The sequence below is a fragment of the Emys orbicularis genome, chromosome 4 (genome assembly GCF_028017835.1).
Source record: "Emys orbicularis isolate rEmyOrb1 chromosome 4, rEmyOrb1.hap1, whole genome shotgun sequence".
Classification (NCBI taxonomy): domain Eukaryota; kingdom Metazoa; phylum Chordata; order Testudines; family Emydidae; genus Emys; species Emys orbicularis.
This window is the reverse complement of record NC_088686.1, coordinates 83,984,460-84,008,902: the sequence shown is the minus strand read 5'-3', so window position 1 is coordinate 84,008,902 and position 24,443 is coordinate 83,984,460. Positions and strand designations below refer to the sequence as shown.

General features: G+C 41.8%; 1 protein-coding gene across 1 annotated transcript in view; it reads left to right on the top strand.

Annotated features, from left to right (window-relative positions):
* PDHX (pyruvate dehydrogenase complex component X) overlaps positions 1 to 24,443 on the top strand; it is a 108,008-nt gene that overhangs the window by 12,152 nt on the left and 71,413 nt on the right. The window contains exons 2-3 of the mRNA XM_065403860.1: positions 170 to 253; positions 9,966 to 10,066. Coding sequence (XP_065259932.1) covers positions 170 to 253; positions 9,966 to 10,066 — 185 coding nt within the window. The remainder of the gene's footprint in view (positions 1 to 169; positions 254 to 9,965; positions 10,067 to 24,443) is intronic.

Genomic DNA, 24,443 nt, shown 5'->3' with positions numbered 1-24,443 from the left:
ATGAATTACAGAACAAGGGTGGATATTTTTATTTATTTCCTTGGATTGTTTGCCCATTCACTCATTTTGCTTTTAACTCTCATTTCTTTCCTTTCTCAGAGATCTCAACTGTATTAACTGTGTGATAAGCAAAGGTTTTAGTGGTTAATTCCAGTGTCTTGTTTTCCAGGTATTCCTGCATTTAAAATACTCATGCCTGCACTGTCTCCTACAATGGAGGAAGGAAATATTGTGAAATGGTTAAAAAAGGAAGGTGAGACACAATTATCTAAAATGACATATTTAGTGAGCTATGCATTGGTTCTCCAACTCATTATGTGGACTATTTTGTAAGAGCAGGATCATTTACTGGGTGCCAACTCTCTACCGAATACCCCATCCACAAATTGCTGGTTCTCAAAAATGTTTCTTCCTGCTGCCTATCAAGGACAAGTTCCATGGACCACCGGTTTGCTGGTCACAGTCTGAAAACTACCTCTAAGCTACTCTAACATATTTTGTATTTTTGCAAATACATTCTTAACTCTCAAGTCAAGAAGCATCTTCGCGCTCTGCTTCTGAGAGCGTGTGTGTTTTTAAAAAAAATAGTAATGGACAAGTAATATTGTAGATTATGAATAATGTACACATGACTAGATTCTCATGAAATATCACAAATGATTTTTTGAATGATTCACCAATATAGAAATCCTAGATAACTTCAGAGGCATTGTGAAATCTCTGTTATTACATTCCCAAGTTCTTATAGCAATTTGAGTTTAAACTGCGTTTTGCGAAAGAAACCTCTGTATGTGGTAATATTTCCTTATCAATGTAATGTGAAACTTTAGTTTGTACTAACTAAACTTTATTTGAATCTTTAAGGGCGGGTATATACCCCAACATTGGCACACTAGAATCATTAAGCTAAACACTTAGGCCTTGTCTACACTAGTTTTGTTGACGCAAGTTACGCTGACGTACAGCCACCACTGGAATTAAACTGCTGTTGCATGTCCACACTAGACTTCTTGTGTGGGAGGCGTGCATCCCCAATAGCAGCACAAGAGCAGTGCATTGTGGATAGCTATCCCACTATGCAAATGGCTGCAGGGTGCTTTAGGAAGGGTTTGCAGTGCCTCATGGGGGCAGGTACAGCGTCACTTTCTCAATCCCATTGGTCCATGAGCATCCAACTAGATTGCTTGCTGCTTTTCAACTGCTCTGGTAACCTGCAGCCCAGCCATCTATGGCAGGGGGAAGAGGACACCCCTACATCATCCCCCACCTCTCTCCCTGGCTCTTCACAGCACAGCAGGAGCCCCCCATCTCTGTCCCAGCAGCAGCCCGCCCTGCCTTCCTGCCACTGTGGTCCTAGTACCGGGGAGAGCAGGATTCAGTGTTAATCTTTTGATTCCTTGATTCCCTCTGAGTTCTCCCACAGCCTTCTCTCCCCAAAGACCAAGGAGATCCACCCCTTTCCCTGTAGTTCTGGCAAGAGTGTGTTTGTTGCTGAGAGCCGGCGAGTTCAGCTGGGCAGTAGTTATGTGAGCTCTGCATGCTGAGCAATTTCAAAATTTCCTGGGACTTTGAAAGGGGAGGGATGCATGCTTGTATAGCTGGATGCATGGCAGCAGAGTTCAAAACGGTGAACAGAGCGGTCACAGTGGGCATTGTAGGATACCTCCTCGAGGCCAGTTACGGCAACGTAACGAATGCAGTCTCTATGCTGACACCAAGGGCTTGTCTACACAACCAAGTTTTGTTGACAAAACTTATGTTGACACCCGAAAGTCGACAAAACAAAAATCGCCAAAGGGTATTCACACTTGCTCCCTCTGTCGACAGATCATGTCCACATTGGGGGCACCATCATCGACAGTGTGAGCAATGCACCATGGGTATGTATCCCAGTGTGACCCAATGCACCCTTGTATTCACACCCTATACACCACTGTAATAATCTTTGTACAAAATATGCCTTGTGAGGTATCATTTGAAAAGTAATATCTTGCTGGTCAGTAATATCCTGGTGAAATGTATGCAACAACACTGTAGGTGAAGTTATAATTTCCCCCTGTATGATGTTGATAGCACATGTTCAAACCCACATAGAGCTGCTTAACCACACTTTGTTCCTCAAACGAGCAGCACACCGTTACTTCAGAGATCAAAACACTGAGCAGAGCAATCAGGGCAGGCATTGTGGGATACTGGCAGAAGCCAGTTCTGTGGACAAAATAATCAGCAGTGTATACACTGGCTCTTTGTCGTCAATGAAGGGAGGGGAAAAGACAAGTCTCTCGTAGAGGTGGAAGTTTTTTGTGACCAAAACTGGGCGTTTTTCGCGACAAAAGTCCCATTGTAGTGTGCAGGGCTGACCGGGGGGTGGGGGGGGAAAGCTGGTACAAATTACTGGGGCCCGGCGGTCCGGAAGGGGGCCCGGGGCCCGGCTTCCCCCCTGCCTCCCTCGTCGACCCTGTTTAGCCGGTCCGCCCTTGCTGGGGGGCCCGAAAAAATTTTTTCACTGGGGCCCGAACCCGCTCTCGGCGGCCCTGGTAGTGTGTATGCTCTTGCTGTTTTTTCGCCAAAAGACAGTTTTTGACGACAGAACTTGATAGTGTAGATGAGTCGATCTAACTTTGCCAGAACAAGCTTTACGCCTCTTGTCAAAATGGTTTTATTTTGTTGGCAAAGCAGGAGAGTTTTGTTGGTGGGAGGAGCATTGTAGTGTGAACATCTCCACTGGTTTGTCGATAAAAGCTGCCTTTTGCTGACATAACTGTGTAGTGTAGACAAGGCCTTAGTTGTCATAATTATCATCTTGTGACCTTTCACGCTATGGGTTTGATTTATTTATTCCCCCAGAAGTGCTAAGTACTTGCAGCTTCTTTTGATTTCAGTTGCAGTAGTGGGTGCTTAGCACCTTTGAAAATCAGGCTTCATGGTTTTTGGGGGGGCAACATGTTTGTGTTAGGTTTGGAGCTGCCTATGATTATGAATACTATGGTTCTGTGTGATTTATTTCTAGGAGCTTCATTGTGTGACTAAATTGGGTTAATTCACCAAAGAGACTGTTTACCTGCAGGTAGGAGGAAGAGAGCAATAGCCAGATAATATTTATCAGCAAAAACTGAATGGACAGTGCTGGAGCCATTGGCTGTAATGTGCTGGATAGACACATTCCCCCCCCCCCCCCCCCCCTCCCCGCAACTGGGCTTGCTAAACTGTTTTTTCCAGGAATGACTCAACACTGAGAAGGGGGGGAGGAGGGGTGAAATCAAAAGGTTTAAAGAGACAGACACATTCTTGAGGAGATCAGATGGTTAAGGGGGAGACTTAGGCAGATAGTGTTGGGGAGCAGACTGAAACCCTGACTACAGAGGGTTGGGAGAATGGGGTAAAATAGGCCTGCCTAACTCTTAAAAAGGGGTTTTTGTACACAGCAAGCTACCACGTGGCAAGCCAGCTTATGAATCTTCAACTCACCAGCTTGCTGCACAGTAATAGTCCATATGGACGTTGCTAGAGTTCAGTGCAAGTCCCGGAGTGCTTCTTAGCATATTACACTTCGAAGTAGTAGTACACCAAGATGCCTTCTGGGGCTTTCACTGCACTGCAACAGCTGCATAGGATGTTGCTGTGCGGCAAGCTGGTGAGCTATAGATTCATACCCAGGCTTGCTGAACAGTAACTTGCTGTGTAGATAAGCCTAAAATAGTTATGTGTATAAACTGGTTTATTGCTTTCAAAATTCTTTCTCTTGTTATGCTGTGTTCCTGCTGTTAGGATTAAACAATACTTTGTTTTAAGAAAGCTGTTCGGTTCATTGTATTTACTGCTGGTCACAGCTCCCAAAAGGAAGAACTGCAGGTACTGAGTCTTGCAGGACCCATTAAGCGTAATTAGAGGTGGTACACACAGGGCTGTAGCCCAGGGCCCCAGTTCTAAGAGTGGGAGAGTCACATGTTTCACCCCAAAGGGGTGAAACCTCAAGGCCTAAACCTGGCTGGCCTGTACTCAGAGACAGACCAGAGCAGTGTCAAAGGTGCAGCTAGCTCTGAACTGTGATAAAGTTACAAGCTATTTGGTATGAATTCTTATGTTTCTTCCTACTAGTAAATTATGAAAGACAAGGAACTGTTATGGTGGGTATTCAGGGCTGACATTTTAATAATTAAATGACAGTCTATTCTTAAAGCTAATGGAAACTGAACAAATTTAAGTTGCCTAGATGTATCTCTAAATCTGGAAAGACTCATTTCCAAAACCCATTTACTTTGCGTGAAAAGATACTTTGGGTACTCGTTTATCTCTTGCTCTCTGAGGTCTGTCACCTGAAAAGTAATTGACCTTTATTAGAATGTGTTGGCTCTGCTAGATGAATGACCTTTGCAGTATTTTGTATCTTCACATGCCTTGGCTGTAAATGGGGGTGCTCTAGCTCCATAGGTTGAATCAGAAGAATCATTGGTTCGCACTCTGTCATCAAGAAAACCTGTTTCTTTTTAGCTCTCTCTTGTCCCAGATTCCATGAAAATTCAAGTTAAGGCTGGATTTTAAATTTAATAATGGAGCTCCGGGAAAGCAACATGTTTATGGCCCAATAGGAGCCATAAAGTTTGCAGTTGTACCTTTATGCCCTGCTTGGCCTTTAGGGACCAGTAAGATTATATGTTGGGCTCTAAAGACAGGGGGGAGTGCGGGGTATGGGTTCAGGGAGGGGGCTCAGGGCTGGGGTGGGGGTTGGGGTGCGGCTCTAGGAGGGAGTTAGGGTATGGGAGGGGGTTCCGCCTGGGGTAGGGGGTTGGAGTGCGGGTGGGTGTTCGGGCTCCAGTTGGGTGGTGTTTGCCTCGGACAGCTCCCAGTTGGCGGTGCAGCGGGGCTAAGGCTGGCTCCCTGCCTGCCCTGGCTCCACGCGGCTCCTGGAAGCGGCCGGCATGTCTGGCTCCTGGGCGCACGGTGTCCAGGCAGCTCTGCAGGCGCCGCCCCTGCCTGCAGGCACTGCCCCTGCAGCTCCCATTGGCCATGATTCCCGACCAATGGGAGCTGCAGAACTGGCGCTCAGGGCAGGGGCAGTGCACAGAGCTTCCCTGGTTGCCCCTGTGCCTAGGGTCCACAGGGACATGCCAGCTGCTTCCGGGAGCTGCGCGGACCCAGAGTAGGCAGAGAGCCTGGCTTAGCCCTGCTGCACCACTGACTGGATTTTTAATGGCGCGATCAGCAGTGCTGACCGGAGCCGCCAGGGTCCCTTTTCGACCATGCGTTCTAGTCGAAAACTGGATGCCTGGCAACCCTACTACAGTGCAGTGCTACAGGGGTGCTGTGCCACTCTAGTACTTGTAGTGTGTAGATGTAACATAACTAACCACGAGTTTCTGATAACCAGGAGACCATATTCTACAGCACATTAGGTTCTTACTTTTGAATATTGTGTCTATAACTACAGTTTAAAGTCCAAAATCTTTTTAAAACCATTGTACAACTGTTATTTCTTATTATAAAGGTCTTATGCCAATTCCTCCATGTGTGCTATAGAAAGCTATTTCAATCCCTATTATGCTTCCCTAGATAAGTATCTGAAAATCAGTTGTGCATATTAATTGCTCTTAATTGAAGGTTGGACTCAAAGACAAATTAGTCTAACATTTTGAATACAATGAGATCTTTCCATTTAAAAAATCTGAATGTGATACATGGGCTCATTTAGTTAATCTTTGATAATAATTAGTTCTAAACATTTTTTTTTTTTGCCTGGCAGTCTGGAAAATAGCAGTGTAATAAGGGTTAAAGCAAATGGGTAGTTAGATTTTTAAAGAGGGAAAAAAGGAAAGTGGGGTAATGCTTCTAAATTTACCACCATTAAGTGATTCTCATAAATGACTCATTCTGCAATGACTTGATATATATGATTGAATGACACTAATAGAGATATAGTCTTACTGATCTTATATCTGAAAAAATAAACATTATACCATATCGTGTTTCAAAATAAATGGAAAGACACAAGATTGGAAAGGTAAACCTGTTATGTTGCATGTGGAAATGTGTGGGTTTTCCCCCATGTAACCAGCAGGGGTCACTAGAATACTTTTCTCATCACTGTTCCTGCTCTTTAAGTGTAAATATCTAATATTTGTTTTTACAGTTGCACAGTAGAGACAAATGATTTCACTTCAGCAGGAGAAAACTCATTGTATTTAATAGACAGCTTCACTATTTCCCCCGTATTGTTAATGCTGCTTTCTATTGGTTCCTGTGGGTAATGAAGTTCATTGCTTAAAAACTGTTTTTTATTCTAAAGATATTTATTATGTATGAATTTAGTACTGGTGAAAGATGACAGATTGACAGCCCTGGAGACTACAATCCTCTGATTATCCTGAGCCAGGTACATAGAATTGGCAGCATCAGTGGATGCTTCCCCATACAGTATAACTCAACTGTGTTCTAGACTAGAGGGACCACCTCTAGGGACTGAGAGAAGGGAGTTCTCCATTGTCAATCCTTATGCATCAAGGGGTGCAATTTGTGTCTTATGATTTGGACACCTGTCCACTAGTAACTGGACTGACACTACCTTCTTATTGCATCTAGGCTACTGAACCTCTGTTGGATATGACACAAGTTAAATTTGAAGGAAAACACCAGTGTAGTAGAGTAGTAATCAATCTAATACAGTGGTTCCCAAACTTTAACAACCGTGAACCCCTTTCACTAAAATGTTAAGTCTTGTGAACCCCCTCCTAAAAATGAATATTTCCAGGGATTTTCTCCCTTACCTCAGCATAAATTATAAAAGCAGTGATCTTGGAAATATAAAATTTGTTTTTATGACATGCTTATTACACACTATTTCTTATTATTTATCTTTACAGTATTTTTATTACATTATGAAAACAGCAACACTCTTCCAAGATCTCACTTTTGTAGCTTGTATCACTTTTGATTAAGCCTGTTCTAAGACAAGGCTCCTATCAGAGGTGCCAGTAGAAAAAAGGGGTGTGGGGGTGAAGCCCCCATGCAGGCTGGGGCTTTGGGGGGGGGGCGTTGCTGGAAAAGTAGGGGGGATCTGCAGGGGTTGCCAGAAAAAAGGGGAGGGATCTGGAGGGGGGGAGCGTGCTGACGCCGGGGCGGCACGTGACCCTCGTCGCCCCCCCGTACTGGTGCCTCTGGCTCCTGTGTTTCATCGAGGAGTATCAGATGTGAAATAGCATGAAGGTATTTAGGAAGCCAACTAAGTTCCTCCTACACAAGCATTCAGGTCTTGAGCAGTCCAGGCAAACAATGCATGTTACAACAAAGCTTAAACTTGTTCTTCATAATAATTTAAAAACATCACTAGTAGCCTATTTAATTTTAAAAACAGCAAAAAATATCCACCTTCCTTTCTATTTCGTAAAAGGAGTCTTGAAGTTTAAATCTCCTCAGTGTGATAGATATGCTTGCTTTGATCTGCTTAGCTCTTGGAAGTCCCCAAGTCCCCATGCTGCCCAGGATGGACAGCTCTGTCTGCCATTAGGGAATTTTTTCCCAAGAACCCCCTATCACCGGGGTTCACAAACCCCAGATTGGGAACCACTGCTCTAAAATAAGGAGCTAACCACTGAAAACAAGGGTTTTCAAAGTGTCTGAATAATTATAATGAATATAACTATTCACACAGAGTAGCCATCGGAACAATTTTATGATACCAAGTACCAGCTTTTCCATTAGAAAGCATTGGGAATCAGAATTTTCAGCAAAGCTCTCTGCTTTCCAATTCTTTCCAGTCAGAAAGCTGATCTTTTGAGTTGTACTTGGCATCAAATTGGGCACCTGCTAGGATGTATCATGAATTTGGCAGCCCCCGCTGAGAGGTATCACACTCCCATTCATTGAACTGAGTTACTGAACCAGTGACAGGGATTTCTAAAGGCTATATTGCAACATACTTCTAAAAATAGTTATCATGTCAAATCCTCTGCCACTGGCTGCTGTTATGGTGGGGCCCAGAGGCAGAAAAAGTTAGTGTTACCAGTTTCCCAGAGAGTCCCCAGTGCAGCGTAATCCCTAAGCATCTTGGAAGGCTTTGGGTCCCCAGGGTAAGAGGCACATTGAGAGGGTGGGGACACTACTGGAGCGCTGTTGTGCTTTGGCAATCCTGTACTGCTGGAGCTATTGCTGTAAGGTAAAATTTAAACACAAAACTGCTCTAAGGCTGCTGTAAGTGGCCTCAGGGCCTGGAGTAGGCCACCGACCGGCTGCAGTCTAATGAGAGGAAGCATAAAGATGTCACTTGCCCCCTCAACTGTGCTGGGCACAGAATTGGCACAGCTAAGGAACGAGTCCGTTTTATTTAGTAAATACCTAGCTAGCTGTCTAAGGTAGTATAAGTTATAACAAACCACATGAAATAACCATCTAACAGAACTAAACCACTGTGAATTAGAGTTGAAAGGCTTAGTAGCCCTCCATGAGCCATCCAGTTCCTAATTTCTGTTGCAATTTAATGGGTCATAATGTAGATTTCTTTTTTAAAATGAAATAATGAAGTGCTAAGTTCCCTGTATATATTTGAGTGGACCAAGAAATTGGCCATCTTTTCTCCCCTTAGAGTTCCCACAATGGAACCTCAGGGAAGTATTTATTTAATCGAGGCTTGAATATAGCTGCTGTTTTCTTACTGCAAAGGTCATCCAAACCATATAGCATTTTTCTCTCTTTTTTTTTTCCCCCCCTATCCCTTTTCAAGTAGTCACAATACAAGAAATAATCAAGACAAAGATCTGCACATGTCACATACACAAGCAGAAATCGTAGGTGGCAAAGAAACCTCAGAAAAATTAAAGCACTTCAGAGAGCAAGTGGAAATTAAAATTAGAGAGATAATAGTGTCACTTCATTTACTATGCTGCAGAAAGTGTTAAAGCCTGTGTTTTGCATTTTAATTAAAAATACAGTACCTACAAACCTGATACATAATTGTACTTTTTCTCCAGTGCTGTGTAAAGAAAAGCATATTTTATCTGCTTTAAGGCCAAAACATTCTGTATCCTCTCCAGGTTTCCCACTGTAATTTCATTTAATGGCAGGTATCCAGTCATTATTCATCTGTCAGAACAATCCAGGCTCATAGGGCTGTTATCATGCAATAGCAGACATGTATGTGTTTAAAAGGAGAGGAAAACCATAATATAACTTGATCCAATCAGTAGATTTGTATAGTTCATGCAGATCCACTTCTAAAACACATACATATTTTCATTTCACAAAAGATGTATATTTCTAAAAGGTCTTACTTGTTCAGGATTTTATAACAGTCTGAGAGAAAACAAACTGACAAACTTGCCATCTGAATATTTTTTATTTCTTGAAGTTTTATTTGTATATCTGTAATGAGTGGAGTCCATCCCAGAGGACAGTTTCATTTTTAACTCTTTTGCTATAAATTCAAAATAACACTTGCCTCTCTATCTCTCTCTATGTGTGTGTGTGTGTGTGTGTGTGTGTGTGTGTGTGTATATCTATCTATCTCACTTGCTTGTGTATATAAAGACGTACAACATTGTCTTATATATAGTTTTAAGACAATGCTGCTTGTTACCAGTATTATACTAAGAGATACTTGCATCACCATTTTCATCAGTGGCTAGCAGTTACTGCCAAAGGCTGGACATAAGATTTCAGGGTTGCCTTTTTGACTGTGCTCCTGACTGATTGTGACCTAAGGCAAGTTACTTCATTGTTCTATCTATCTGAATACTTACCGCAAATATGGGTAATTAATGACATTAACACTTTACAAAAGAGCAATGATTTTTATTCAGAAGTCTCAAAGTACAATATTATTTACTGCATTTTTAACCATCCTTACAATACTGGAAAACTGGTAGCCAGATGCATGCTTCAAAGGACATTTCAGTATGTCTCCATTTTAACAAGGGTTAAGTAATTCTGAAAGGAAGTTATTCTACAGTATTTTAAAATCATGTCTTGTTTTGCAGGTGAAACTGTAAATGCAGGAGATGCATTATGTGAAATCGAAACAGACAAAGCAGTGGTAACCATGGAGTCAAGTGATGATGGCATATTGGCTAAAATAATGGTAGGATTAACTTTCTTTAGCGGGGTTGAGGTAGTTTGTGATGGGTTGAGGTCATCTCTCATGTTAGTTCAAAAATTACTTTAATATGGACTTCAGTCTGTATTTCCTGTCACCTCATTTTCAGAATAAGACACCAACACGCTCTTATGGAATAGCTTTTATATTTGTAAATGTACAAGTGCTGAACTATTAAAGTTATAGATAAGTGTAATTTTCATCTATGAGGATAACCTATGGTTTTATACATTTTGTTGCCTTATGACTCGCTTCCATAAAATATTTAAATTTTATTCTTGGTGTTAGTTAATTAGAATTTAGGAATAACACCTAATTAAATTTTTCACTATCTACCTGCTGAAGCATCTGGTGGGGGGGTCACTATTGGAGACAAGATATTCAGCTAGATGGCCCATGGGTCTGATCCAGCATAGCAATTCCTATATTCCTAAAATCTATTTTAAAAATAGAAAATCTGCACGAGTTTAGAAAAAATAAGGGAATATTGGAATAGCCAAAGGTAGGAAATAATTGGAATTAATGTAGAGTACCTACCATCACCCTGATTGCTCTGCCTGTTTGGAGGGGGAGGGATGGGGGAAAGGATATCCTGTGTGTGTATGGGGTGGGGGGAAAAGCGGTCTTTTCAGTTCCTTGTTGTGCAGTCTGATTGTAAGCAACAATAGGGCTTTGAGCAGGTCTGGGAGCCTGCCCATGCAGATCAGTTTGCCAGATGTATTTTAAACAATTTGGGGAAGGAACAGTATCCTCTTACAAGTCCATACAGCATCTAGGACAATGGGGTCCAGATTCTCACTAAGGCCTGTAAATGCTGCCAAAATGTAAAGCATTAATAATAGTAATCACATTCTCCATTTTACTTAATTACAGGTTTTATATAATGGCGATCACGTTCTGGTTTTGCACTTTAGAAGTTCAACTCTTCCCTTTTGTTATAAGTTTTTAGGACAATGATCCTAATTACATCATCATCTTTGATATTTATTAATTTTCTCTCCCCGTCCTCACTTAGCTCTGTAGTGTTAAACTCTAGATTATGAACTTTTTGGGCCAATGACTACATTTGTACAGAATGGGGTCCTGATCATGACTGGGTCCTTCTGTAATATAAACAATTAATAAATAAATCTGATGTCACCTGGTTACTAAGAACACATCATTGGTATTCAACATGTAGATAACTGATTCTCGTGGTAAGCTTCTGGATTCACAATGCAGTTGAGAGTCCTGTATTTGTTATGTAAGGTGCTGAAGAAATCGCCAAATGCTATTTCACCTTCTGAGTTGTTTTTGGGATGACTGTGAGTAAAACTTCAGTTTTGACACCTTTATTCTGACTTAGGTGTTTTGGAATACAGAAGAAGCTTTGATTGTCTGGAGATGGAATGTGTCAATGTTTCATGTGGCTGAGTATAGTCAGCTGTTCCAAGACCACTAATTTAGGCTGAACTCCACTCTAATTCTTCAAACTCATCTTTCCTATCACAAGGCTTGATCTAGTGAGGACAATGGAAGGATCAATGACTTCAGAGGGCACTGAAATGGGCCCTCAATTCCTAGCCTCTGTTTCTGATGCATTCATTTTGGTTTTTTCTAAAGGTGGGCATGCACTGCCAAGTCTGTGTTTTGGAACAAGGACTAGAAAGGTGGATAGAATGTATGTAACAGCATGAGAAGAGGGACAGTGAAGGGGAAACAGCATTTTATTGGAGAGATTAATCTTCTAGTGGCTTCACCAAAAGGATGGTGAATTTGCCAATGGTCTAAACAGTTCTTAAAGCCAGTCAGTTAAGACTTCATCTCTTTTAATTCATTCGGTGGGTTTTTTTTTTTTTTGGTCACAGGAATGTTTGAGGTGAGCTGGGCATGTGACTTGGGGTGGTCTTTCTTCACACTTATTCACGTCATCTCTTGAGCCAGATTTGCCATACAGAAGCCTGATTCTATACTGAATGCTCCTATTTGATCATCTACTGTTTGTATTCTATTAAGCAGTAATAAATATTTTGCATGTACTTATTTCTTTTTAACATAAAGAATCCCAAAGTGCTTAACAGTTATAGTAGTACCACAGAACTGCATCCACATCTGGGCTGGAGGGTGGTAACCAAGTGAACAACCAGGGGTGCACTGCACAGCCTGAAACTTGTCTAAGGACAATGGAGCACTGAGCTGTTCCAGGCCAGGATTTCACTCATAATGCATATACCACTCAGCCATACCATCCTGACCTCAATGCAAATTCTCACTGGCACACGGTAGTAAGAGGTATGCACAAACAGGTCAATTTCTTCACCAAAAAAATATAGAATTAAGATTAAATAAGCAAGGTGTGTTTCCAACAATTAGAGACTCATTTATACACTGTTTTCTTAACAAAAATAACTGTGATTGAGTACATACTTTAATAATGTATTTAGGGTTCTTATTTGTGTATTAAAATATTAATGTGGTTAGCTAAATGTATAGGTTTTCAGTCAGCAACCTAGCCTATATTTCAAAACACAGCAACCAGCCCAGAGTCCTACCAAACTCAGTGCCACATTCCAGCACAGAAAGTGCTCCTCTTTTGCCCCTCCCCGCCCCCCCGAAGTTTGATCAATAGTAATAAGACAGAATTGCCCGAGAATACTCTCTGGCTGGCTGACTCCCTTAGTCTCTCAGCTACCTTCATTTTATGAGCCACTGTAAGCCTGGGCTCCACCTATAATGGGTGACTCCACTGCTCTCACTGAGCTGCCTCTAATCACTGTCCTATTCAGTCAGATCAAACCAAACTTTGTGTGGCTAGTGTAGCATTCGTACATGTTTTAATACCGTTCCCTATAGAAACATTTTTAAAACGAAGGATTGAAAATGCTGTAGGGGAAGTATTGGAAACAATATTTGTGACGGGTTAGATCACAGAAACCCCCTTGGGAGCTGCCACCCGATGTGCCAAGACTACCCCTGCTTCTGTTTTCCCTGCCAGCTCAGGACTCCAGCACCCTGTCTTGCTGAATTAGACACTCCAGTCCACTTCAACACAGACCCAGGGTCTGAATCACTTGTCCCAAAGCTGCAAGTTTACCTGAAAACAGCTCATAGAAGTGTGCTTGTCTCTAGCACTCAGATGCCCAACTCCCAATGGGGTCTAAACCCAGATAAATCCGTTTTACCCTGCATAAAGCTTATGCAGGGCAAACTCATAAATTGTTCGCCCTCTATAACACTGATAGAGAGATATGCACAGCTGTTTGCTCCCCCAGGTATTAATACATACTCTGAGTAAATTACTAAATAAAAAGTGATTTTATTAAATACAGACAGTAGGATTTAAGTGGTTCCAAGTAGTAACAGACAGAACAAAGTAAGTCACAAGCAAAATAAAATAAAATGCGCAAATCTATGCCTAATCAAACTAAATACAGATAATCTCACCCTCAGAGATGCTTCAGTAAGCTTTTCTCAGACTGGACACCTTCCAGGCCTGGGCACAATTCTTTCCCCTGGTACAGCTCTTGTTCCAGCTTAGGTGTTATCTAGGGGATTCTCCATGATGGCTCCTCTCTCTCTCTCTTCTGTTCCACCCCTTTATATATCTTTTGCATAAGGCGGGAACCCTTTGTCCCTCTGGGTTTCCACCCCCCCTCACTGGAAAAGCACCAGGTTAAAGATGGATTCCAGTTCAGGTGACATGATCACATGTCACTGCAAGACTTCATTACTCACTTGCCAGCACACACACATACAGGGAGACTCACAGGTAAACAGCCATCTGCAGACAATGGTCCTGGTTAATGGGAGTCATCAAGATTCCAAACCATCATTAATGGCCCACACTTTACATAATTACAATAGGCCCTCAGAGTTACATTTTATATTTCTAGTTTTAGATACAAGAGTGGTACATTTATACAAATCAGATGATCATACTCAGTAGATTATAAGCTTTGTAATGATACCTTACAAGAGACCTTTTGCATGAAGCATATCCCAGTTACGTTACATTCACTTATTACCATATTTTCTCTAAAACTATCCCAGTTACATTATATTGACTTATCAAGTTTTTATAAAACCATATAGACTGCACAACGTCACAATATTTTCTTTTTCAGTCGCTGTTGGGAGGTGTGAGAAAAATGCCACCCAACTGCATCAATGGTGGGGAAACTTAATGAGGCCAGTGGCGAAAAGGGGACAGACCCAGTAGCAAGGGAGGGAGACACTAGCTCAGGGACAATAGGTAGCTTCTCCCCCCTGGGAGTCTCTGGCCAGCTGAGGGAGAGGGGTGCTGATTGGCCAGCATTCCCCAGCCTCTTTGGGCTCCAATCCAGCAACCCACCTTATCCACCCAAAGTATGAATGGGAAGCCAGCTGCAGGTCTAGCCAATTGCCTATTTAGGGGATCAGGAAGGAATATTTTCTCCCATGGGCCAGTTGGCAGAGGACCAGGGAGGAGTTTGCTTTCCTCGCAGCACCTTCAAGTCACGGTTGGTTAAGTAGGAATCTGCTTAGTACCTAACTGAGCTACTGGGGTGGAGTTATTCGTTACAACTTGTAGCTGGTTTCCAGTGTAGTTAAGAGAATAAAATGAATGTTCCCAGAGGTAAGAGACCTGGGATTTTGGCGTTGGGCCTTGGGCTCATGTGATAGGCTGAGACCTTGTGGCCGTCAAGAGCCAAGGTCAGACCTTGTGGCCCTTGCGTGCTGAGGTCCGTACCCTGCTGACCCTCTGTCCCTGTCAAGGCTGTATCCCCACTTTGAACTTTAGGGTACAAATGTAGGGGCCTGCATGAGGACTTCTAAGCTTAACTACCAGCTTAGTTCTGGTCCGCTGCCACCATTCCCTACCCTGGGAAGCTTTTAGAAACTTTTCACCAATTCCCTGGTGAATACAGATCCAAACTCCTTGGATCTTAAACAAGGAGAAATTGACCCTTCCCCCCTCCTTCCTTTCACCAATTCCCTGGTGAATACAGATCCAAACTCCTTGGATCTTAAACAAGGAGAAATTGACCCTTCCCCCCTCCTTCCTTTCACCAACTCCTGGTGAATACAGATCCAAACTCCTTGGATCTTAAACAAGGAGAAATTGACCCTTCCCCCCTCCTTCCTTTCACCAACTCCTGGTGAATACAGATCCAAACCCCCTTGGATCTTAAAACAAGGAGAAATCAATCAGGTTCTTAAAAAGAAGGCTTTTAATTAAAGAAAAAGGTAAAAATCATCTCTGTAAAATCAGTATGGAAAGTAACTTTACAGGGTAATCAAACTTAAAGAGCTCAAAGGACCCCCCTCTGTCTTAGGTTCAAAGTATAGCAAACAAAGATAAACACCCTAGTAAAAGGTACATTTACAAGTTGAGAAAACAAAGTAAATTTAAGACGCCTTGCCTGGCTTTTACTTACAATTTTGAAAATAAGAGAGACTTGTTTAGAAAGATGGGGAGAACCTGGATTGATGTCTGGTCCCTCTCAGTCCCAAGAGCGAACAACCCCTTAAAACAAAGAGCACACACAAAAGCCTTCCCCCCCCCAAGATTTGAAAGTATCTTGTCCCCTTATTGGCCCTTTGGGTCAGGTGTCAGCCAGGTTACCCGAGCTTCTTAACCCTTTACAGGTAAAAGGATTTTGGAGTCTCTGGCCAGGAGGGATTTTAGTACTGTATACAGGAGAGCTGTTACCCTTCCCTTTATAGTTATGACAGTCCCCCTCACAACAATAGGGATAGCGGGCTAGGACTCGGAGAGAGCTGAGTACTGGGGGGTAGGCTGACAAGAGCCTACCTCGCATTATGGGTTATATGGTAAGAAGCCCTGTAACTCCCACACTGGAACCAGTTAATACCTGGTATAGGAGAGTATGGGCAATGGGTGGGTCGCGCCCCTCTCCTGTGTTAAAATTTAATAAAAGTTGCAGACAGCTACTTAATTCCATGCATCTGTCTGTCCTCATTCTGCCACTGTCTGCATCGAGTGGCAGAGACTAAGAAATAAAATATAACTGAGAGAAATGGGATAAACTGAGGGGGAAGACTTAGGCTGAATACTTAGGTAATCCTTTCAGAGAGTGAGGACTCTTACACACTAGCAATTGTCTGCTGTGGCTTAATTGTTTCGGACTAATGAAAAACTAGACTGGATAAAACACTGTTTACTGTAGGGAATACTTTTGCATTGTCACTGAGATTGGTTGGATGGTCTAGAAAGATAGGTATTTTATATCTTTAAATTTTATAATCACCTAAGTTATCTCTCTGGGAACAGGAAGTTCTTTTACTAGGTACAGATGTGTTTGTTAGTGGTTGTGTGTTTTTTTACATTTTCACCACATAATTATAATGATGACACAATAGATGTATTTATTTTTCTTATTGCCAAAGGGGTGTTTTAGGCTGGTGCCAAACTGAATAGCTGCAAATTGTTTTAATATATAAAATCCATAGGATAAGTACTGTATGTCTTACCATTCTCAGTTTTTTCTAACAATAAACAAGAGCTGGGAGGAGGATGGTTGGAGACTGAACAAGCACCAATAGGCAGAAGCTATCGCAAACCTGCATGTTTAAAATAAATAAATAAAGCCTTCTGACAGCATATCTTATTCTAAGGCAGTATTTAAAACAGCCATTATAAATGGAACCCATATTGCACATAAAATTATCATTAAAGTAGAAGTATTGTATGCACGTCCCTTATCTTTATTCATGTCACATCAGTGATGTTCAGCTTCCAGTTTAGAGTCACTGATAATTTGTGGTCATAGATGGGTGAACAGATTTCAAAGCTGACGTGTGGAAGAGAAATGTTTTGAAGTCAGATCTAAGCATTTGTATTTACTGCTCTCTTCCCTTCCACCTCCTCCATATTCTCTTACTTCAGGATTTCACAGAGTTAAATGGAACCACAGTTCATATTTATCTGGAAAGTGAAAGGAATGTATTGCAGCTCACTTGAGACTTTTTAAAACTTCTTTGAGGTTTTTAAACAGTGAACTGTGATGAGAATGAATCTGTTAACTCACACCTATCTACTATAGTAGGTAGATAAGCTGTTCTCCATGCTCCTCTTTGGTTGTCTTGAGCTCATTGTGATTTCTCTCTTTCCCCCTGTCTCCAAGGGATTGGAAAGCACTTCACTTAGTTGTAACGCTGCATGAAATATTGATGGAAGTGACACATTAGCCTTTCCTAGTTGAACCTTTTAAGTATGCTAATGCTACCTATGAGGAAAGCATGAATTCAGGTATAAGTAACATCTGCTGCCTTATCTATAGGTTCTGAATTAATTCAGAATAATAATTAATAGTACTAGTACCCTTGATTAAGAAATATCAGGGTTTAAAACACTACTCACATTTACTAATCATTGTTGCTTAATTAATAAATGAGTTTTGCAAGCTCTTAACACTGCAGCAATTATTCTTTTATTCTTGTGGGTTATTTGATTTCAGTGAGATGATGCATAGAACAGTTTCAATGTACGTGCTTTTAGGGTGTGTGTTTTTTTTTTTTTTTTTTTTTTTTTTTTTGGTTGTGGGGATATATATTTGTATACTGCTTGTATTTCAAGTATTTAAAAGTTATTTAAGTCCAGATCCAAAACCAAAGTTTACACTTTGGTTCCAAATAACCTATCTGGAAAATGCTTGAAGATGTTGCTGAACTGTTTGCATGTACAGATATTAAGTACAAAATTTAAAACTTCTGCTGACTTTTTAAAATGTCATAATTTTTAAACTGTTTTCTCATCAAGGCACTCAGGCTGATATACAACAGGAGTTAAAATGCATTACTGTTTTTTAAAGATACATGCAATAGAAGCATGATAAAAAACTCTTCACAATTTTAGAGATGATCTGGCATAAATAAAAAGGAGGAAAGGTAACTTTTTTTTATGTATTTGCAATACCAGGCACCTATAGTGTGGTATATGGAAACTTTTTTACATGGCTTTAACTCATGTTACTAACATACTTTAAAGGAAGAGCAAAACCACCACAATCCTCCGCAGCTCAAGGCTTTAGAAACAGGACGGAAGGATCATCTATAGGCCCATCATTTCATAGGTCAGCCAGCTGAAAGACTGCAAAGAAATAAATCTTGCAGAGCCACATTTAGAAATAGCTGCTTGTGCTAAGCACGTCTGCTGCAGGCGTGATTGCCACATGCCTAGACCTGCTACTGAGAAAGGCCTGTACCTGGCTACTGTGAACTTTATCTCTAGAATGGTGAGTTCCAGCATTCCAGACAAGCATAGGTCAGAAGGCGAGTCAAAGGCCGAGAGTCATGCTTAGGCCACTTTATGGTTTTATGTATAATGGTCAGTACCTGGAACTTCATTTGGTGCAGGAAGCTGCAGAGCACAGGCATGAGCGTCTCAACCACGTAGTACATTCCAGAGGCAGGGAACTGCACTTGGGACTAGCTGGAGCGAAGTGCAAACCAAAAAGTCCCAAAAACGTGGACAACCAGGCATGGAGTGTAGTTTCTTTGCAACTAACGCAATCTGAGAGTCTAGGAGTAAAGATAAAATTGCTATAAATATTGAACCAAGGTTGGTCTTGCTATGTCACTTTTAATGCCTCACTTTCTCTCTCTTTAAAATGGGGATAATTATGTTTATCCACTTTTGTGAAGTGCTTTGAGATATATGCGCGAAGAGCTCTGTAAACATGCAAAGCGTAACTGAGATTGCTGTGTTAGTTTCACACCTCGGGTCCATCCCACAGTAAAAGCACAGTTACCTGCCTACCAAAAATGGGACAGTGGAACCCCAAAATGTTGTTGGTATCAGAAGGCAAATATATTAGATTCTTTTACTAGTTGGTTAATTATCATGACATAATAAGGCCTGGTCTACACTAACCCCCCCACTTCGGACTAAGGTACGCAAATTCAGCTACGTTAATAACGTAGCTGAATTCGAAGTACCTTAGTCCGAAGTTACCGCGGTCCAGACGCGGCAGGAAGGCTCCCCCGTCGATGCTGCGTACTCCGCTCGCCGAGCTGGAGTACCAGCGTCGACGGCGAGCACTTCCGGGATCGATCCGGGGCACTTCCGGGATCGATTTATCGCGTCTTAACCAGACGCGATAAATCGAACTCAGAAAACCGATTGCTTACATCCGGACCCGGATGTAAGTGAAGACGTACCCTAAGACAGTAGTAGTAAATATCCTGCCTGTTTAGTTGCATTTATATTTCACTGTGTGCTTGAAGCTGCTTTCTAAATACCTCTGGCTCTAACCCTGCATCCTCTGGTTATAAATGTCTCCTAGAATTGATACTATTTTTCACTCAGTTGCTTGGTAATGTATTTTGAATTGCTAACACTGTCAATAGGTCAAAAACAGCTATTCATCCAGGCTTAATGCCACAGGAAAGGTGAAAAAAATCAATAGACCAATTTCAGCAGTGTTGGTAGCAAGTACTCATGCTTCCTCTAAGGTGAGAATTGCTCTCACTTGTTGGGCTTTGGGCTTGCACATTGTATGCATAGTGTGTGTGTGTGTGGGGGGGGGGCAAGTACGGAGCGATATTTATAACACTTTAAAACCTATTTTAAATGATTTTTGCTTTCTAGTGCCATTTGGTAGACTAATCTTGAATGGGGAATTCTGTCTAGTCGTTGAACAGGAGGCGTCAGGACTGTTCGTATCTGTCTCTACAGCTGTTAGGTGTTGCACCCAGAACTGTGCCAGGCATATCACAAGGTTAATAGAAAAACATTCTTTGTCCCAAGAGCTGACTTTCTTACATGACCAACCTTACTCTGTTTCATCTTTGAAAATGGGTGCAACATTTACCTCACTAGGATGCTGCATATAAGGTGAATTAATAGAACTCCCTGAGAGGCTCGTTTGAATCCATTTGGTGTAAAGTAATGTCGTATATCATAGCCTTCAGCAGTTTATATAAGTTCCTATATGATTGATATGAATTCATTTCACTGTTTTCTCACAAAGGGCTTGGTTTGATTGTCCACTGAAGTCAATTGGAGCCTCCACATTGACTTAGATAGGCTTTGGATCAGGCTCTTATACCTTTTATGAGACTCTTACATGGTAAAAATAATATTTCTCATGGGTTATTTTTGGTAAAAGCAAATCATCCTTCAAAATGGTCAGTTTTGAATTTTATAAAATTGTTTAAAGAGAGATCAGGTAGGTTAAACACCAAAGTGTATTGTAGTTTGTTCTTCAAACTGTTTTTGCAAAACCTGAGATTAATAGAAATGTCTGGTTTAAAAAAAAAATGGAAACAGATTTTTGATAGTTGATGTAAACATTCCCTTGTGACTTATGCAACCCAAATATTGCAGCATTAAAGTAATGCATGGACTGAGAAAGTGAAACTGACAAGTCTAGTTTCCTTGTGCAAGATGACTGAAATACATAACAAACCCAAAAGCATCAGTAGAGAAAATGGAATTTGGTATTTTTAAAAGTTTGTTTCCAGCATTATTATATAATTGGCTTTCCTTAGCTTGCTATGGAGATCATTCACCGGGGGTATGGAGTAGGAGTTGGACAGTGAAATTTCATTCAGTCTCCTGAAGTCTGCATAGAATTATACACTAGCGAGCTTACAGTGGCACAGCTGTACTGATGCAGCTGTGTGGCTGTAAGACCGCTTGTGTAGCCGCACTATACCGGTGGAGAGAGTTCTCCCGCTGACATAATTCAATCACCTTCAACGAGTGCTGGTAGCTATGTCAGCGGGAGAGCATCTTCTGCCAGCATATCCCGGTCCACACCAGCGCTTTTGTAGGTGTAACTTATGTCGCTCAGAGGGCTCAGAAGCATGAGTGCTTATATCATAAACTCCAACAATTGAATAGAGTTAATCTTGAAAAATGAAATGTGACTCTTTTTACAGTTTCATATAACGAATTAATGTCAAACATTGCTTTGTAAATGTTACTTTATAAAAATGGGGTCAAGTATCAGGGGGTAGCTGTGTTAGTCTGTATCCACAAAAACAACAAGGAGTCCGGTGGCACCTTAAAGACGAACAGATCTGAAGAAGTGAGGTTTTTCCCCACGAAAGCTTATGCCCAAATAAATCTGTTCGTCTTTAAGGTGCCACCGGACTCCTTGTTGTTTTTATAGAAATGTAATCTTCCAGTAATGAGACTTCCAAACTTAGCATTTAATTGAGACTTAAATAATAGAGTTTCTGGTGAAATATTTATTATTCTGAGGAAAATGTAGCAATGCTGTATTCTAAATATCTGTCTCATACTTCAATGTGCATAGCATAGGACTAAGGGAGCTATTTTGTTTGTGAACGTTTGTTTTGTTTAACCTGTAGTGTGTGTGGAAAGGAGTGCTGGTGAAAGGATTGACAATTTTACAGATTGTTTATCCACAGAACTAGGACACTAGTCAGTGGCATTGCACACTTCTCCCCACACTGCTCAGCACTCTGCTTATAGCCTGATAGTAAGAAACCACATCTGTGTTGTGAAAAGACTTTTCATGGTCCATTCAGCTCTTTCCCCCCAAAACACCACTGTGAGGAAGGTAAGTATTTTACAAGCACACACAGAGTTCCAGTGATTTTTGTCTGAAGTCCCACAGAAGATCTGTGGCACAGCCAGGGACTGAACTCCGTTCTTGTGAGTTCCAGACCAGTTTCTTAGCCACAAGTTCGCCCTTCCTCTCACTTGTCAGAGGCTGCCAAAGAGTCATCAAATGGTGATAATTTTTAGTCACTACTAATCTGTGCTAGAGGTGAAAGACTCAATAACCCATCAATCCCATGGGCTTTTCAGTACCCCTTGGCTTAAAGTAGATCTATGCAAGATGAATCATGGTACCAACCACAGTCACTTAATTAAAAATTAAATGTGGCGACTGGGGGAAACTTCCCATGTTCTTATTGTCTATGTTAAATTGTGTTGTCCTAGTAACTGTCCTATCTCAAGATCACTTTTCAGGTGGACCTTCTGTTGTGAAAGAAATCCCATTGAATTTTTAAAATCTTTTAGTCTCTCCTATTAAGTGTGGGATCTGTGGGAAGTAATATAGTCAATGCAGTCACTTATTTATACCCCATAAGCAAAGGAACATTTGTTGCAGAAGTGGGAGTATGGAAAGAGTTAGTTTTGTTATGTGAAAGATACAATTAAACTGTAAATGAAACAGTAGTGTGATTGCTCAGTAAGGTTTGTCAGATCAGAAATGTTCAACATATAATTTCAGTTGAAAATACAAAGTATTTTCAGTATTTGTTTTAAAATAGCTGTTCACAGTCATATAACCATTTTTCCTCCTTTAGATTGTTTTACATTGCTATTATATTGTTCCAGTTCATAGCACCTTGATCAAGTGAGCATTGAAAACCTAGAGTTTTTAAGCCTTCAGCTCAGTTTGCAACCACTCTAATAAATTGCATAGACCCTGTTCTGTGCTGAGCATTAAAATTAATGTTGGACCAATTTTCAAACTTATTCCTATGGTCCCTTTTGTCATCTCTGTTTTAGTAATTGATGAGTGATACTTTTGCTGTCCTTAACGCTCTTCTCATCACTTTGGAATACTTCTCTCACACTTCTGTTTCTCCTGAATCTTACAGTGCATCTACAAGGAAATTTCATCAGAAACTGACTTGGTCACATCAGTTTTTATACTACGGTATCAGTTGCAACTTTAATGTGGCTGCTGTCATGTTTTAGCTCAATGTCACATTGTTTGCTTGGGTGGAAGGGAAGAGACACCTAAGAAATGATTCTTAGCGAGATTAAGGCATGAATGATGTACTTTGGTGGCTCTATGCTGAGCACAGAGCTACATCAGGTCTGGCAACCAGCACTACTTCAAGAGTTAATTCCTATATGTTCAGATAAACAGAAATAGCCAACCTCTCTGTGATACTGCCTCCTGGTGATTGACATAATATTGAATGACTGGATTTTCCTGTTCCATACTAAGTACCCTAAATATTTAGTCTCTTAATGCCAAACCTGCACTTTTTTGATTGACAGAGGCCAGCCTTCTTCAGTGATTGCATGGCTGAGGCAACATCTCTGAGGTGTGACCTCCAACCTGAGCCCTAAATGCCCACATCTTCCAAGTACGTAGCTGCATATTGACAATGAGGTTAGAGGAGGCGGTACATAAATTGCTGAAGGTGGCAAGTGCCATGTGCAATCCAAAAGGCATTGAAGTGAACTGAAACAGCCTTATAGAAGTAGCAAAGACAGTTTTTTCTTTAGACTCTGTCTTAAGAGGAATCTGCTAACACCCCTTCGTTGAATCCAGCATTGTTATATAGTTGGCTTTCCCTAGTTTGCCAAGGAGATCATCCACCTGGGCCATGGGATAGGCATTGGACTGTGAAATTTCATTCAGTTTCCTGAGGTCTACACAGAATTGTACAGATCCATCAGGTTTGGGAACCAAAATAATGGGACTTGTCAATCTTGTCTAGTCTTAGCATGGCTCTGATCTGTCCCTGCGGTGTCTTGCACTTCCTCAGGTGTTCAATAGATTTGTCTTTGTTTAATAAGATTCCAAGGCTATAGGGGACCACATCTAGTCTGACCTCCTGTAAAACTAGGGTTGTTAAGGTTCAGTTTAAATCAATAGAGATCAGTAAATGTCGATTTCAGCTGAGACACTGAAATTGATTAACAAATATGGATTGACAACAGTCAACAGGAGTGCAGCCTCCCCTGTGTTGTACCTGCAGAGATTAGGTGTCATCCATCATGTGGCTGCGCAGCGAGCCCTTTGCAGCCCCGCTGTCACAGACTTGCTCTCTCCGTCCCATGACTGTGGAGCTTCAGAGAGCTCCCTGCACTGCCACAGGGCCAGTGATGTCCAATCCTAGCATGTGCAAGGTGCGGGAGAGGCTGTGGTCCTGGCACAGCAGGACGGAGACCCCTGGTCAGGGCCGTGAGGAGAAGCTGGGGAACAAGAAGAGCAGGAGCCATTCAGCAGCAGGGGGCTTGTTGTTCTCCTCTGCCTCCTTGCAGTCCTGGCTGGGGGGGGGGGGGGGGGAAAGGGGTCTCTGCTCTGCTGTGCCATGACTGTAGCTTTCTCTACACCTTATGCCTGCAGAGATTGGGTGTCACCAGCCCCGTGGCCATGCAGGAAACCCTCTCTGCAGCCCCTCTGCCATGGACCTGCTCTCACCAGCTGGGAGTGCCGAGGTTCTCTGTTCTGCTTTGCTAGAAGGCAGAATAAGCTAGCATTGCAGCCTTTCCCGCACCTTGCGCCTGTAGGGATTGGTTGTCACTGGCCCTGCAGCAGTGCAGGGAGTTCTCTGTAGCCTCACTGTCACGGGAGGCATCTTTAGTCACAAGTGGGGTGGGTTCCAACTCTCCTTAAAAGACCACCTACTCTCTGTTATACTGACTTTGCAGATT